Source organism: Syzygium oleosum, unplaced genomic scaffold, assembly GCF_021117445.2.
Source record: "Syzygium oleosum isolate NSW1041296 unplaced genomic scaffold, Sole_v2.1 Sole_v2.10, whole genome shotgun sequence".
NCBI classification, from domain to species: Eukaryota; Viridiplantae; Streptophyta; class Magnoliopsida; order Myrtales; family Myrtaceae; genus Syzygium; species Syzygium oleosum.
Window position 1 is genome coordinate 297,122 of NW_026607494.1, and position 17,693 is coordinate 314,814.

General features: G+C 40.2%; 2 protein-coding genes across 2 annotated transcripts; one reads left to right on the plus strand and one right to left on the minus strand.

The window, feature by feature from the left end:
- Positions 1-3,979: 3,979 nt before the first annotated feature.
- LOC115663739 (uncharacterized) lies at positions 3,980-7,461 on the plus strand. The gene is made up of 5 exons (XM_030585722.2): positions 3,980-4,287; positions 5,131-5,393; positions 5,497-5,708; positions 6,028-6,286; positions 7,084-7,461. Exons 1-5 carry the CDS (start codon positions 4,197-4,199, stop codon positions 7,384-7,386), a joined length of 1,128 nt encoding a protein of 375 aa, XP_030441582.2. The 5' UTR covers positions 3,980-4,196; the 3' UTR covers positions 7,387-7,461.
- Positions 7,462-16,339: 8,878 nt separating this feature from the next.
- On the minus strand, positions 16,340-17,269 carry LOC115663738 (germin-like protein subfamily 3 member 2). The gene has a single exon (XM_030585721.2). The coding sequence runs from the start codon at positions 17,197-17,199 to the stop codon at positions 16,516-16,518; it is 684 nt and encodes a 227-aa protein (XP_030441581.2). The 5' UTR covers positions 17,200-17,269; the 3' UTR covers positions 16,340-16,515.
- Positions 17,270-17,693: the final 424 nt, after the last annotated feature.

Consider the following 17,693-nt stretch of genomic DNA (forward strand, 5'->3'; position numbering starts at 1 on the left):
CTCATGCACCGTATGCATAGGGACCCCAAAATGCCGAGGTGGTGGCATGATCAAGGTCGGGGTCGGGGATCTGAAATGGTTTACACTACAGCAATGAAAATAAATCTCAATAAGCAGACAACATAAACCCCACCTAGGCCATTGCGTACCCAGACGAGTCCCAGCATGCAATCTAGCAATCGACATAATAAAAATTCTCATACACACTTACCTTGCCTCAAATCACCCGCCAACTTTGCGCATTAGTCAAATCACAATAATGCAATAATAGCTCAAGGACATAACATAAACACTCGAGCACCATAACCACGTACATTCACCCTATTCAGCCAAACACATTTCGCATGTGTGTCCAACCAACTATCCACGACCCGCGTCAACACGCCTCAGGTCCAGCCCTCCGATCAATCCGGGCTTAGTCCCGCGTAACCACGCCTCAGGACATTTCTCTCGACCCGCGTAACCACACCTCAAGTTGACAGCCCCCTGATCAATCCGGGCTTAGTCCCGCGTAACCACGCCTCAGGACATTTCTCTCGACCCGCGTAACCACGCCTCAAGTTGACAGCCCCCCGATCAATCCGGGCTCAGTCCCGCATAACCACGCATCAGGACATTTCTCTCGACCCGCGTAATCACGCCTCAAGTCATTTCTTGCTTTTCTAGCCACACCCGCGTAACCATGCCTCAGGTTAGCAGCCCTTCGATCAATTAGGGCTCAGTCCTGCGTAACCACGCCTCAAGACGTTTCTCTTGCACATACGCCACAACACAATTCGCCAATACCAATCTAACACGTCATACTATTCAAATTCAAGTCATGCTCACTACATTAGCCCACCAACCCGACCTTCAAGTCGGCCACATTCAAACACCAATTTCACCCACAAACGCCACGACAACTCAGTCATTGAACCCATCTTGATCGATCACTAATTTAGCAACAAAATTACCACCACAATAATCCATAAACCAAACACATTTAATTAACTAATCCCCACCTAACTTAGTCACTAAACCAACACTAATCACCCCCTAAACAAGTCTAATAATACCCAAAGTACTAAGTAGGGTTTAGGGAGTCACTTACCTAGGTTTTGGCCCAAGGAAAGCCGGCAAGGGACCAAAATGGCCTATTGGAACAGTGGCGGGCTCAGCGCGGCACGGGCGTAACGGGCAAGGTGGCTAGCCACGGCTCGGCACAGCCCTCGGCCACGGCCCGGGACTCTCAGCCACGGCCAGGTGGGCGACCAGGCGTGCGTGCGGGCGAGCGGCTGGGCACGATGGGCGAGCTCGGCCACGGCCGGGACTGCGGCCAGGCGTGCGAGCGATGGGCTCGGCACTTGGCACGGGCAAGGGCAGCAGCTGGACTGCTCGGCCACGACCGGGGGCGGTTCGGCCGGCACGTGCGAGGGCGACAAGCTCGGCCACGACCGGCAAGCGTGCGACAGCGATGGGCGACGATGGGCTGCGAGCTAGCCGAGCCTGCAGCCGGCGAGCTAGGGCGGCGGAGGACTCGGCCAGAACAGGGGCAGCCTCATCGTCGCCGGAGCAGCAGGGGCGACGGCGGCTCGGGGGGAGCTGGGGTGGTGGCGGCAAGCCGGTGAGAGCGGCGGTGGCCAGTAGCAATGGCGGCGACCGGTTGGCGAGGCGGAGCTGGGGTGAGCCAAAACAGGGGAAGGGAAAAAAGAGAAGGGTCGCGTTGGTAATGGCAGAGTTGGCGGCGGTCGGGTTTGGCATGGTGGCGTCGCGGGTGGCCGGGTGAGACAGAGTGGCTGGCCGGCTGCGATCTTAGGTCGCGGCCGGGCCGCGGCGTGACGCGCGCGAGCTTGCTGCTCGGCGGGAGGGAAGGAAGGAGAAGGGCGATCGATCTAGGGGTAAACGGCTGGACGGACGGCGGCCCTGGCGGCTAGGCGTGCGGCGGCGTAAGGCGGACGGCCGGCGAGTAGCGGCTGGGTGAGCGGCGGTCGAGCGGAAAGGAGCAGGAGCAGCGGCAAAGGGGAAGAAGAAAGAAGAAGAAGAAAGAAAGAAGAAGAAAGAAGAAGAAAAGGAGGAGAGAGAGAGTCTGCATTGGGAGATGGGGGAGGGGACGTGCGCAGGGGGGGATGTGACCGGGGGAGAGAGAGAGAGAGAGAGGGAAAGTCAACCCCATCGAGTGCGATCCAACGACCCACGTTCAAACTTGAAGTCGATCCGACGGTCCACGAAAACCCTAATTTATAAATTAGGAAAAAGGGCCAAAAACACTAAATACACTAAGATTGAGGTCTACTAGTCAAAATCCGCACCCGGACCAAATTTCACTTTTCACCAATTCCGGGCAATATCGACGCTGGCCGCAATAATATCGACACCGTCCAATTAAATTCGTCACGAAACTCCGGGAAATTCGACACCAAAGTTCGGGATCTAAATAATGGCCAAATTCGATCGAGTGTGATTTTAGCGAAATCTCAAATTTAAAAATAACCCGAGAGTGATCAGTTTTGGGCGAGATTTAACTATAAGCGCACCGACGAAATACACGTTTTATAAATTCCAAAAAAATGGGTCGAAATTCGGAATGTCACAATAAGTGCCACCAATTTTCTAGTCATATTTGTTGATGAAATATGCACAATCACGCAATATAACCCTCTAAAGTTATACCGTAATTTTTTTGTAATGATGAGTTCTTTTATTCATTTGATAGCATTTATTTTGTTGATTTTTATTAAATTCATTTATTTGCAAGAGATGATCAACCACGAATCGAGCTCCTCCCTTCGGAGCAATAGAGATTTCGTTGTCGTTTCAATAGAGCAATCGAGAAGGATATGGAGATCAACTGAGCTCCGCGAAGAACCCTAACCCCCAAAAGGAGAGACAAAGAGCAATATAGATGAAGAGCACGACACCGTTTTGTAGTACCAAAGAAAAACGACGTTGTTTTTGTTTTACTAATCCACGTGGACGCCACATTCAGCATTGTTTACATTTTGTCGTTCATGTCAGCCACCATGTAAGATTTTTAACGGTGCTTCTTAACGAAAACGTAAGTTAGGATAAATATATCACGTATATAAAAGTTTGAGATTTTAAGTGACACAAAAAAATGGTCAGAGTAAATGTGTCCTAATGAACATAATTTGAGATTTTTTGTGGTATTTTCTCTTTTTTTGGGCTCCATGAGTGTTTTTTTAATTGCTCCATGAGTGTTAATGGGCCTCAAAATTACCAAATGACAAAAAATTTGTGTTCCTGTGAAAGACATTTGAAAAGTCACGTCAAATGTGTTTCGGAAGCAAAATGTCATAATTTTTAGAGACATTTGAAAGATCGTGTTAAGATGTCTCGCTCATAAAAGGTTGTGTGTTTTTCTTCTCATACTCAATCGCATTTCGAGCATTGGTGATCGGTTTCTGGTTTGGTCCAATGGAATCGGTTACTTTTTTGTTTTTTTCCACCATAACGAAAGAGAGTGACAAATCTCAATATATTGACAGAATGGACGATGTGTGAAGAGTCATTGTAGTGTAACGATAAGGGAAAAGTGTTGTGTATGAGTTCAGTTCGCATTTTACTAATTTTTTTGAAAAAATAAAAAAAGTATATGTAGTTGGTCCGGTCTGATCGGTTCAGTTCTCCCTTGAAATCGGGAACCGGATTGCCCGGACACTGATTCCACTTCTAGGAACCGGGAATCGGACCGACACTCCTAGGAACCGGACCCAACCGGCCAGTTGGATTGGATCTGGGCGGTTCCCAGTTCGGGTGGTCCGTTTTGCACACTCCTAATTTCGAGTGCTTTTCTCCAAATACAAAGGCTCGTCTATTCCACGAAAAATCAACCATTTGGAAAATTAGTTATATCGATTAGAAAAAAAAGATGGATCAGTCAAGAATTCCCAATTTGTCTATGGTAAAATCCGACCTCATTAACCTGTTTTACTCCGGTTTGACTTCGACGGAATCTATCTAATCTGGGAAGTGTTTAAGCCAGTTTGCTGTCAGAAATGGAATCCTTTGACTAACTTCGATTTCAGAAAGCTCTTGGATCGTTCGCCAGCCAACACCCTCGTCTTCTTGCCCGTGTTCGCTTCCTTTCCCAGATCTCAAAACTCGAATCTTTTAGCTCTTGAGACGCAGTAAGCAGAGTTTCTTGAAACTCCCTCTCTCTCTCTCTCTCTCTTCGAGCAAACCCGAAAGAAAAAGCTATGGCGGGAGCGACGGGCAGGAAGATCTCGGCAGCTGCGGCGCGAGCTCACACCCGGAAATCCAAGCCCAGCTCCTTCCGTCTCCCTTCAGGTGTCGCGTCTCCCCTCCCTTTCTCTGTCGATATAATTTGAGCTCGTTTCGATTTCGGGGTCTTCACTTCGATGCCTTGTCGCTCTGTTTCTATTGGGTGCGTGTCTGATGTGGGGAGGTTTTCTTTTTCGGGCCGTGATTTTGGAGGGGGGGTGGTTTGAACTTGAACACCTGGAAGGAATGCTGATTGAACAAAGATCGCAAGGTCTACAGCGTTCCCAAATTTAGTGTTTCGGCGATCAGTTTGCCACTGGGGCTTGTTGAAAATCTTGGGGCTGAGATGTGAATTTTGCTGGGACGATACGTTAAGTAATATGGCGAGATTTATATACTTCTTGTTGATTTGAAGTAAATAATGGTTGATTTGAGCTCTTGACTATTTGAGACTGCCAATGTCTGTGCTGTGAAACACCTAGTGTATTTTTTATTTCGTCGGGTTTCACTCCGCCAATTTGTATGTATTTCGTGTGAGAATGGAACTCGACCGATTTATTAGCCGGGTTCAAAGTGATAGTGACACTTACATGATTGGGTCCATTTATATCACGGCATGCAAATTCACATGTTCTTGACCAAACAACAATTACATTGGGAAAGTGAAAACTCCACTCTGTGTTAGCTTAAGGATATTGACATTCTTACTTTTCATGTAATACTCTCTTTTAATAGGTTACTGAGAATGTTTATGATGCGTGAAAAACATTCACGGAACTTATATTAGACCTGTCAGTATATATTTGCTTAATGGAATTCATGCGTCTTTCCAGATTGTTTAACTCATGTTCCATCCACTCTCTATAGTTGCTAATAGTGTGTAGTGATTATATGCACGCACCATTTCAGGGATCTTCCAGAAACTACTTCTGGTTTCATTCATTGGAATCCTTGCCTGGGCTTATCAAGCCATCCAACCTCCTCAACCTAAAATACCTGGTTCTCTTGGTGGGCCTCCTGTTACAGCACCAAGAATACAGCTTAGAGATGGCCGGCATTTGGCATATAAGGAGCATGGTGCTCCAAAAGATGTTGCAAAGTTTAAAATTGTTTATGTGCACGGTTTTGACAGTTGTAGGCATGATGCTGTTGTCGCAAATACTTTATCTCAGGTGCTCAAAGACTTTGTTTGATGTAAAATGTATCTACATTCTGAAATGCAGTATCTTAGATTCTACTATTCATTAATTCATGGTGATTGGTGTTCTCATCCAGAAAGTCATCGATGATCTAGGGGTCTACATTGTGTCTTTTGATCGACCTGGCTATGGACAGAGTGATCCTGATCCAAAACGAACGAGGAAAAGCATTGCTTTAGACATAGAAGAACTTGCTGATCAGCTGGGACTTGGCTCAAAATTGTACGTAATTGGCTATTCCATGGGTGGCCAGATTGTGTGGGGCTGCCTCAAGTACATTCCTCATAGGTAAAATTGTTGCAATGAGTTTATCTGAGTGAATGCATAACGTGCTAGTAATTGTGAGGAATGCGGAATCAAATAGATGAGAGTTATTCAACGTACCCTGTGTGAGAATATTCGCTGGCCCATTCTTCTTGTCTCGGATCAAATCTAATGTGTAGTAACCATGAAGAGTTTCTTACTAATCTCCTTGTGTTGGTCATGTATGAAAATGTGCAAGCATATATCTGTGTAAGAGAACCAAGATTTTGGGTCTGCATGTTAGTAAATTCTGTGATTGTTTGTCTTGTGTCTACCCATACAAGTGATATATTTGATGCCACAGGCTAGCAGGAGCAGCACTACTAGCTCCAGCTATCAATCACTGGTGGCACGGTTTACCTGCAAATTTGTCTTCTCAGGCATTTAACCAAAAGCTCCAGAGGGATCAATGGGCACTCCGTGTTGCTTACCACGCCCCCTGGCTTACCTATTGGTGGAACACCCAAAAATTGTTCCCCGCTTTCAGCGTCGTAACTCATAGTACTGATGTTCTTTCTCCCTCAGACAAAAAAATCTATGCCCAACATATAAGAGAAAATTCGGTATGTATGGCCTACTTATTATTACTACTGATTTCTTATTACTAGATAAAATATTCTTTTTTTTTCTTTTGGATGTCATTGGAAAAATGAGAAGAGGATGACCTGTAACACTAGTGAAAGCAGGACTGTCAACAATGAGCAACTACACTTTTAGAGGTCTTGGTTGGAATATCTATTTCAGGCCTTTGTTAACCAATGTATGGATTATATTACTTCAAGTTCAGTTTATGAAACTCGTATTGTTGACATTTTTCCATAAATTCTTTCTCTGATTCGCGTTATTTTTTTGGACACCGTTTAAATTCCTTTATTTAGTGTTGTTGAATTCCTGCATTGCTTTTCTGTCACATGGCTTGATTTAAGGAGTAAGAAGGTTATAGCGTCTGTTAAGAAGTGGCACAGTGTAGGGAGTCATGCCCATTGTGTCATGCTGAAGAATAATCTTCGTCCTTGGAGTCAGCCAATATCTACCAACTCCTTTGTCTTTATCAAGAAAAAAAGAAAAAAATTCATCCCAGTTACTAAAAAGCACCTGGCCCGATGGAGGTTGAAAATAACAATGTTGTGTGCCAGATTCGTTTTCAGATGAATTCCCTGGAATATATAAAAGTTGTTTCACAAGCAACATATCTCTGCATTTCACCTGGAATTTGGTGGACATAGTTTATCATCTTCTGTTATCACTTCTATCTGTGTAATTTGTCTCTCCTCTTCTCCTTAATTTCAATTGGTCCCCTGATTGCATAGTCTAATTACATCCTCATGAATACTAAATACATCAATTGATTTATTTTTAGGCCGAGGTAAGACAACAAGGGGAATTTGAGTCCCTCCACCGTGACTTGATGATCACATTTGGTACCTGGGAATTTACTCCCATGGATCTAGAAAACCCGTTCCCTAACAATGAAGGTACTATCCATGTGTGGCAAGGGGGTGATGATATGTTGGTGCCTGTCACGATGCAGCGCTTCATCTCCCAGCAACTCCCCTGGATTCAATATCACGAGCTACCTGGATATGGACACGGATTCCCTTATGCTAATGGGATGTCTGATGTTATTACAAAGGTACTTTTACTCGGAGAAACTGCCGTATAGCTTGCTTGACTTGTAGACCTTCAGTTTTGTTCATTGTTCTTGAATGAAAGATTTGAACCAGAGTTGTAAGCGGTATGTTGTTTGCGTTCTTCTTTCTTTCCCTTCTTATCTTTGGAGTTGGTGGGTTAAACTCGAGCTAATTGGTCTAATTTTCTTGAGATTTCACATTTGGGGCATTATTTTGAATGCATGTTCTGAAAAGAAAACAAGAATAGCTCTTTTACATTGGAAAGGAGGGAGGTTTCCAATTTGTTGAGTCGATTTGATTCATCTACCAGCGTAGAAGGTCATATAGTCCCTGTTAACATTCTTTTCCCCCTTGGCCAGTTGACTCTTCCTGCCTTGAATTTCCTTGTTGATTGATCCTTGTACAATTCCTAATCCTCGAGTTAGTCTGATTGGGAAATTCGAGTACCGGTCGCCCTTTCCTGGGGAGGCCCCTCTATCAGTTGAACTTGAACTTTAAGGTAATAAGCAGTAGCCATTACGATGCCCGGTAGAAGTTTATAAACCTCAATGCCAAAGATTGAAGTTGGCCATGAACTGAAAGTAAGGATAACTTGTTGCTTGCTCAGCTTCTGAGGTGAACTTTGGTATTTTGTATTTCTAACTTAGAAAAGATTTCGAAATTAGATGCAGAATTGGCCTCGAAGGCTAGCAGGAACGAACAGTCAGTTCTCTCTTTCTTGAACGTTAATGCTATAGACATCGGTCATTCATTTTTTAGCTGCCATGTTGGGGTTACTGACAGCCTGTTGTTGGGGTTACTGACAGCCTGTTTGGTTGCATTAATCTGATTTTAGTAACATAATACCTATTATACTGTTTGGTTTCATGAATGACATATATAGTAAGGGGGCATAACATCAAAATTCACAAAATATCGCTATAATCAGAATTAGAGGGAATATCATAATGATTGCTTTAATAGTCACTTAAATAGTCAATCATGATTCATGAGTTTATGGATATATAATCTATTTTATGAAATATTATCTATATTCTAATCATATATTTCTGGTTTTTATTAAATATTAAGTACATAAGATGTGATTATATTTAAATGGATATTATGTTATAGGAATTATTACGTTAATAGTCAAAGATGAGTGTTATACCCTATACATATTGTCAAGATATTACAATTTAATATTATTATTTATTGTTTAATTAAAACTTATCACTATGATTTGAATTTAATAGTATAATATATGATTATATGAAGCTGAATATTATTTGGTACATAATTAATAGAAATAACAAATATATCACAATTTGAGCATCGATTAATATAATTACTATGATAAACATTATATTTGGAATGATATAATATTAAGTTATGAACATGTAGACAACCGTACCTAATAGGGGCAACTAATATTCTGCTAATTATTATATTATGGATAATCTTTAACATTATAAATTATGTATCATCACGATAACATAATTACTATTATGCCGATTCTTTATCTAATATTTACTATTTACTTTTGATGATACAAATATGTGATTAAGTGAAGATAAGTATAAATGATGTTATCATTATATAAATTATATAAATAAAATGAGTTATAATTAATAATCTTTTAATTCTCACTAATAATCTAACACCGATAGAGTGAGTGAGAAAAAATAAGACGAGTATTTTGGAAATAGCTATTATAGTCAAGATGTAATAATTGTTATATGGTGGTCTATGTTATAGTTATTACTGGGGAAAATTACCAAAACAATCCTAAACCTATTGTAATTGTGCCAATTCAGTCCATTTGACCAATTTTAACTGGCCGGTGCTGATGTGGACGCCGGCCAACGCTGACATGATAATTTTTAAATATTTTTTTCGACTTTTTATAGTATTTTTTGCTTTTCTTTTTCCTTTCCTTCTTCCCCTGGTCGGTCACCGGACTGGTGAGGCTCACCGTTGTCGTCGCTGGGTGAGCTCAACCTCACCCAGCCATGGTGAGGCTCACCCTCGCCTAGCGACGGCGAGGGTGGGCCTCGCCATGGTCGACCTTGCCCATAGCCATGGGGAGGCTTGCCCTCACTTGCGACGGTGAGATCAATCTCGCCGACCCTAGCCTCTGGCCGGTCCAACGACTGGCCAGGAGAAGAAGGAAAGGAAAAAAAAAAAGGAAAGAGAAAGGAAAAAAATAAAAAAATTGAAAAATATTTAAAATTTATCACGTCAAGGTCGATCGGACAACTGGCGTCATGTCAATACTGGCCAGCCAAAATTGGCTGAATGAATTGAATTGGTACAAATACAAAAAATTTAGGACTGAATTGGCAAAAAAAATTATTTAGGACTTAATTGGCATAATTGCGATATATTTAGGACTGCTTTGGTAATTTTTCCTTCATTACTGTAATTAAATATTGTAATCTACATGTTAAGCCTGTAAAGTAATAGCCATTAGTGCAACCGAAAGGCAACCAAACTAGCAGCAATGTGTAATTACAACATCTTATCTGCGGTGCGCATGCTCAGGAAAATTATGATTGGCAATGTGTCAGTGGGCCATCACATGTTTTTTGGTCACATGATACCTTTTCTTTTGGCTAAGAATCATCATGCATGTCCACCAATTCTGGCTCGTAGAGCATGCTCTTTCTTGGCGGAACCGGACGATATTACATAATATTCGATTTGAGTCGTGATCGCTTCAATTTTTAGCGAGCCTATCAGTGCTGCCGCATCATGTTGTTCGTGGGAGTAGGACGGGAGTTATCATATGCCATGACACGACGTAATTTATGCGGCAAACGAAAGAAGGCTTCTTAAAGTCGAGGAGTGATTGGAGAGTTCCGAACCTGTGACTAAGAGGCTCAAATTACTTGGGAGTAAGTCCTACACTACCTGGCCATCCATCGCAGTGGTTTCTGTCTATCAAGGGAGCTTAAGTTGGGCCTATTCACTTAAGAATTACAAAATAAAAAAAAATATAGAAGTAGCGTCAAAATTTTAAAGGTTAATATCACGAAAAATTCTAAATTTGTATATTTATGACAAATTTATCCTCCATTGTTTTTGTGAAATTTTACCATTAAATTGTTGAGTTGGATGACACATGACAGTTGATGGGTATACCATTTCGAGTTTTATCCCTCCATTTGTCACAGATTTACCGATTTGTGATTTTTCATGGTATTAATTCAATTTAACGGATATTAAATCTATCATAAGTGTACCAGTTTGGGGTTTTTGAAGGTCAAAAAATTAGTTTGGGGTAAATTGGTCACATGTGGACGGCTAGCGTCATGTCAATATTGGCCAGCTAAAATTGGCTGAATGGATTGAATTGGTACAAATGCAAAAGATTTAGGACTAAATTGGCCAAAAAAAATGTTTAGGACTTAATTGGCATAATTGCGATATATTTAGGACTGCTTTGGTAATTTTTCTTTCATTACTGTAATCAAATATTGTAATCGACATGTTAAGTAGTCATGGCCACGGTTCGAAACCGGCGGGTTCCGGTTCGTGGCCATGTATGAACCGGTTGGTTCCGGGCCGGTTTCGGTCCGGTTCCGGTTCCGGGCCGGTTCCGATTCCGGGCCGGTTCCGGTTCCGGTTCCGGTTCCTGCCGGTTCCGGTTCATAATTTAAAATTTTAAAAAATAAATTATGAAATAAAAAAATAATGAATTATGAAATAATGAATTATTCAATATAAATTGTAATCAAAATGTAAATTGTAATCAAATTTGGGGACAAAAAGAGAGAAAGAGGGGGCTTGAACTTAATAAATTATCATTAAGCGCCTTACAATTCGTTACAATGATCTATAAAAAAAAGGAGCACAATATATATGCCCTAAAATGACCCCAAAACCTAAGCCTATCCGAACCCCCGCATTCCGTGCGCAAGGATCACATGTCATCGGATTATACTTCTGTTTCCCTAAGCTCATGTGGGCGTGTTCGGTATGAGAAACAAGGGTCCCCAAAATATTTGCCAACTCCAACAGTTCTTTTACCCTCAGTCGTCGCTACTCGTTCCGGTAGCGGTACCGGTGGTATCTCTATCGTTAAAGAATTCGGATTCATTATTCCGATCTATCTCTTGTTGTCGGTATTGAGCCTTCGTCCAATCATCGACACAAGCTTGAGCCTCCACTGATTCTGGAGCTAATCTTGAACGATGTTCGTTCAAAATATTACCTCCGGCACTGAATGCTTGTTCAACCGCAACTGTGGAACAAGGGGTTGCAAAAATTTGTTTTGCAATAAGAGAAAGGATTGGGTTTGGCTTGCGTGCCTCTTCCACCAATCCAAAATTAAAAAAACCTATACTACCTTCGGATTCAGTAAACTTAAAGGAAACGGTTAGATAAATCTCTAATTCAGAAATATTTCCTATTGCTCCATTTTGTTTTTTTTTGTCTATGTAATAAAGTTGGTACCCTCTACTAATTTTACCTGTACTCTCACTTTGTGTCTCGGTAGATTGAGAAGATCAAATATCACCTAAATTATATTTAGTATAAAATTCATTATATAATTCTATTACTACGTTTTTAACCTCACTTAGTATGATTGTAACATTTACCGTATTATAATGTAAACATTGATAATATATATGCAAATAATCACTTAAACCATCTAATTTGCAACGCGGATAAAAAACGCAAGCAACTAAATAAATAATGGGAATTTCGTTATAATAATGTAACCACTTCATTTTCATTGTTACTATAGTATGTTGTAATTCAACATCATTTTCATATTCCTCAAAAACTCCGACAATATTAATACACTCTACTAAAAATAAATGCGTAGTAGGATAATAAACACCGAACAAAGTATAAGTTGCATCATTAAAAACCTTTAAAATATCTAAATTTTTTTTGCAAATACCCCACTCTTATGGGTATAAATTAATCTGAGGTATATTATTAGAATGAATGTACATAATAAATCTTTATATTCATAAGATTCACTAAGCAAGTGGAAAGTAGAATTCCAACGAGTTGGAACATCTCTTGGAAATCTTTTTGGCTTTTTGTCATTTTCTCTACAAATCTACCCCATTCTTTCATTTTTTGGGGATGTTTCCATAAAAATTGAATTGCTGTTTTTATTGGTTCAAGAAAAATATCAAGAGTTTTCAAACCATCTTGTACACATAAATTTAAAACATGACAAGCACATCTAACGTGAAAAAATTTTCTGCCAAAAGCGGGTTTACAAATATTTTCTAAATCGGCAATTGAAGCGGTATTTGCCGCGGCATTATCAAAACCAATTGAAAAAATTTTGTTAAGCAAATAATATTCTTCTAAAATTTGCCTAATTATTCTATAAATATTATTTGCCGTATGCTTACCATCGAAAACTCTAAATGCAATAACTCTTTTTTGAATACCCCAATCGTCATCTATCCAATAACATGTTATGCCCATGTAAGAATGAATTTGCCAATGATCACTCCAAATATCACTACCTATATGCACGCATCCATTAAATTGCATAAAAAAGTTTTGTAAATCTTTTCTTCCATTTTTGTAAAGATCTTTAATTACTCGTTTAAGTGAATTTCTAGGAACACGTTTTTCTTGTGGAGCACATGCTTTTTGTACAAATTGATTAAAACCAAATCTTTCTCCAAAATTAAATGATAAATGCTCAACGGAAACAAATTTACCTAATTCTTCCTTATAACTTTTTTCATTAAAACGAAATAAAGGGGAAGTGTTAGGATTGACGTACTCGGAAATTTGTTGTTGGCTGATATCGATTCCCGCTTGGGTTGGATGTTTGCTCCTAAGATGTCGTTTGAATGTTCCATATCCTTGTCCATCTGTATATTCATATATTTTCCCACAATGTTTACAAATTATATCATACCTTTTTTGACCAATATAAAACCTTTCCATTTTCGTAAAGTGATCCCAAATGTAGATGTAAGTTCCCGCTCCGCCTCCTTTGTTGTAGATATTTCGGCAGGAGGATGAAGACTTTCTTGCGTCGGGACGCGCTCCACATCGGGAAAAATGTTGATTTCATCATCTTGAAAGTCTGCATAATCACGAGGATAAAAAAAATGATGGGATTCCGTCATGATATTCTTACCTTTGCCAGTTGGCACTCGACTTCCACTTGCCATTTTTCGAGTGAATTGAGAGAATTGAGCGGATTGATTGGAAGAATTAAGAGAGAATTGCGCGGATTGAGAAAATTGAGAGAATTTAAGAGAATTTGAGAGAATTGAGAGTATTGAGAGAATTTGAGAGAATTTATAAGAAAAAAATGAGAAGAAAATTTAGGATAAAAAAAAAGCTAGATAACCGTTGCAATTTGCAACGGTTATCTTTTTTTATTTTTTTATTTTTGCCCGTTGCCAAGGTAGCCTGCAAAGGCTGCCCTGGCAACGCTGCAGGCCTGCTGCAGGTTTTTTTTTTTTTAATTTATTTTTTTAAATTTTTTAAATTTTTTTTTGGAACCGGGCCCGGAATCGCCGGTTCCGGGCCGGTTCCAAAATTTCTGGAACTGGAACTGGGCCCGTAGGCCACGGGCCGGTTCCGAACCGCGGGCCCGGGTTTGACCGGGCCGGTTCCGGGCCGAAACCGGCCCGTGGCCATGACTAATGTTAAGCCTGTAAAGTAATAGCCATTAGTGCAACCAAAAGGCAACCAAACTAGCAGCAATGTGCAATTACACATCTTAAGCATGCTCAGGAAAGTTATGATTGGCATTGTGTCAGTGGGCCATCACATGTTTTTTGGTCACGTGATACCTTTTCTTTTGGCTAAGAATCATCAACCTTTTCTTTTGGCTAAGAATCATCATGCATGTCCACCAATTTTGGCTCGTAGAGCATGCTCTTTCTTGGCGGAACCGGACGATATTACATAATATTCGATTTGAGTCGTGATCGCTTCAATTTTTAGCGAGCCTATCAGTGCTGCCGCATAATGTTGTTCATGGGAGTAGGACGGGAGTTATCATATGCCATGACACGACGTAATTTATGCGGCAAACGAAAGAAGGCTTCTTAAAGTCGAGGAGTGATGGGAGAGTTCCGAACCTGTGACCAAGAGGCTCAAATTACTTGGGAGTAAGTCTTACACTACCTGGCCATCCATCGCAGTGGTTTCTGTCTATCAAGGGAGCTTAAGTTGGGCCTATTCACTTAAGAATTACAAAATAAAAAAAATATAGAAGTAGCGTCAAAATTTTAAAGGTTAATCTCACGAAAAACCCAAAATTTATATATTTATGACAAATTTATCCTCCATTGTTTCTGTGAAATTTTACCATTAAATTGTTGAGTTGGATGACACATGACAGTTGACGGGTGTACCATTTGGGGTTTTATCCCTCAATTTGTCACAGATTTACCGATTTTTTATTTTCATGATATTAATTCAATTTAACGAGTAGTAAATTTATCATAAGTGTACCAGTTTGGGTTTTTTGGAGGTTAAAAAATTAGTTTGGGGTAAATTGATCACATGTGTACCAGTTTGAGATTTTTTGTGGTCAAAAAATTAGTTCGGGTTAAATTTGTCACATGTGTATTAGTTTGAGGTTTTTCGTGATATTAACCTAAATTTTAATATATTATTCAAATTTCAAAATTTAAAGAATGTTTATATTTGAATCATGTATCTTGGTGAAAAATTCAAGTGTTTCAGAGAAAAATTCAAAGTGAATTTTTAAAGTAGGTTGTCGTCACTCCATGGTCGAGAGTTTTCGAAAGGGGAATTTTTGTGACTATTTTACTATTTTGAGGAAAATGATGAAGTCTCCGACTGAGCAAGCCGAACTTGCTCCGACTGTGAGACAGATACAAAAAAGCCCCCGTTGCTGACCGAAATTACAGCCCTGCCATCGTGTCTCGTCGGAATGGATTTTCGGAAAAAGATTTCGGAGATTGTAACACCACGCTCATCGCAAACATCCTCCTCTTTGCCACAGTCGCAACTCAAACTCTCTTGTTCATTGTCTGAAGGGCTCATTTTAACGACAGCTGATCTTGATCTGAGAATCCATTTATTTTGCGAAAAATAAATAATTTTAAAAAATATTTTCTTTAAAATAATCGCTTGTATAGCTTGAAATTAGTAGTTAACAAAAAAATATTTACTATTGACGGCAATCTATATCCAAACATTTTCGCGGATGGTGAAATTTTTTTCGATTATTTATTTTTGTAAGAGATACAAGCAATTATTTTTAGGAAAATATTTTCCAAATAATTCATAATGGAGCCTAAGGCATCAAAGAGAGTCTTTATAGAGCATATGATATCAACTGCAAATGTGGTTAGATCTCGACACTGCATGCTGAATTGCTATTGTATTTAAAACATTTAACCGAACTTAGCATGTGGTTGGATCAAAGTGTTTCTTTGGTCCGGCTACTTCCGTGATTAACTGTGTTCACAGGATTACATCTAATCTGCCCATCTAGACTAATTAACACGATAATAGAATAAATGCTTCATAGTAACAACGGGGAAATTGTCTAATTGGTCATAAACCTATTATACGTATATCAATTCAGTCTTAGACTTTTCAATTTTACCAATTTAGTTCTAAACCTTAGCACGAAATTCCAACGTTGTCCTTCCGGCCAATTTTTGCCGGAAATGGCCGGCGTGGCAATGTATCACGTAAGACAGCCAGCGATGACTGGACCGCTACGTTAGCTATTTCCAGCAAAGATTGACCGGAAGGATTACATCCGCCATGTCAACGATTTTGGGCGAAAATTGACTAGAAAGATTAAATCGGAATTTCACGAAAATGTTTAGGACTAAATTGGCAAAATTGAAATGTTTATGACAGAAAATTGAAAAGTTTAGGATTGAATTGGCATCTGTACAATAGATTTAGGATTGATCGGGTAATTTTCCCTAATAGCTGCAATTATATATCTCAAGTGAGGTTTCTAAAGTGAAATATTGTCTGTCCAAAAAAAAAAAGTGAAATATTGATCGTATGGAGTATTGTAAATGTCTATATATTAACATAACCAACTATAAATAGTAATGAAATTCCCTTGAGAACATATTTGTCTTAAACACCGATGGTAAACGATCCAATAACATATGTATATCAGAAGTAAATAAGAAGCCCGAAACAGATCATACAACTGTATCGTCCATTACTGGCAACATCAATTACCTTGTGGTTTTGGGGTCAAACTTTCTTCTCATCTGCCCTATCTGTCTGGGACTCAACCCGAATGCCTTCTCCAGAAGATCACTGTTTATGCCGGATCCAAAGACGGTTGCCGGAATTTTCTGTATTCCGGCATTCTGGCTATTGAAGCTCCCAAAAATGGTCGCCAGCTTGTCACCAACATTCATTTGGAAGTGCACCAGGCCCCTTGGATACACCATCACCTCGCCTGCCTCGATAACCCTAGCAAAAACCCGGTTCGCTGAGTCGACGAACCCCGAGTAAATGCTCCCTCGCACCAAATACGCAATCTCGGTGGCCCTAGGGTGGAAATGTGGCGGGTTGATGCCGCCAACTCTTAGTTCGGCTTTCGCGAACGACATGCCTAGTGTGTTAAGCCCTGGAAATAGGGTGGGGTCCACGGAAAGGGCGGCAAGTCCGGTTTCAGAGAAGTTGGGTGTGAAGTTTTTCAGGCCCGAGAAGACGAAGTCGTCCGTGGTGACTTCGGAAGAGTTCTTGCATGGGAGGACTGAGAATCTGGCGGTCCGGCCAGTACCGAATTTAGGGTTTGGTATGCAGTAGTCTTGAACGGGGTCGGGGTCTGAGGCAAAAATAGGAAGGCCAACGAAATGAAAAATGAGTAAGAACATGGCCGTTTTTGGAGGCATTTTGTACTTTGACATAACAAGACTGCGAGAGCACTAGCCTTTTCATACATAGAAGCAATTGACCAATGGGTTTTATAGTTATGTTTGCCATGCTTCTTGACAAGAAACTTTGATTATTTATTTCATAGATACTGTGATAATTAAATAGAGTAGACGACCATCGAAGGCGAATCATTTAATGGATCATGCCCTTTATGCGGAATTTTAGCGTAGGTCCCTCTGTTCCTTTTCGAAGGCGATTCGGTGTTTGTTTTGAATTTACAAGGTCGCTTCGTAGTTCTACTTTCAAAAAAGGGAAGATTGTATTACTTGCCCTAAATTTTACACATCGGATGCAATGGAATTCTAAATCTATCAAATTTGTTCACTTAAGTCATAAACCTTTACTGAAAAATTCAACAACTTCATAAAATTATATTGAAATGTGCAATTTGAAGATTTTACGTAGAAAGATCTTTAGTTCCTCGAAGGTAATTAGCACTGAATTGAAGTGAATGAAAGATTTACAA

Excerpts from the sequence above, each read along its gene's own strand:
- LOC115663738 (XM_030585721.2), bottom strand. The coding sequence starts at position 17,199 with ATGTCAAAGTACAAAATGCCTCCAAAAACGGCCATGTTCTTACTCATT.
- LOC115663739 (XM_030585722.2), top strand. The coding sequence starts at position 4,197 with ATGGCGGGAGCGACGGGCAGGAAGATCTCGGCAGCTGCGGCGCGAGCT. Across the intron at positions 5,394-5,496 it reads TCGCAAATACTTTATCTCAG|AAAGTCATCGATGATCTAGG; the intron begins GTGCTCAAAGAC and ends GTTCTCATCCAG. Across the intron at positions 6,287-7,083 it reads AACATATAAGAGAAAATTCG|GCCGAGGTAAGACAACAAGG; the intron begins GTATGTATGGCC and ends ATTTATTTTTAG.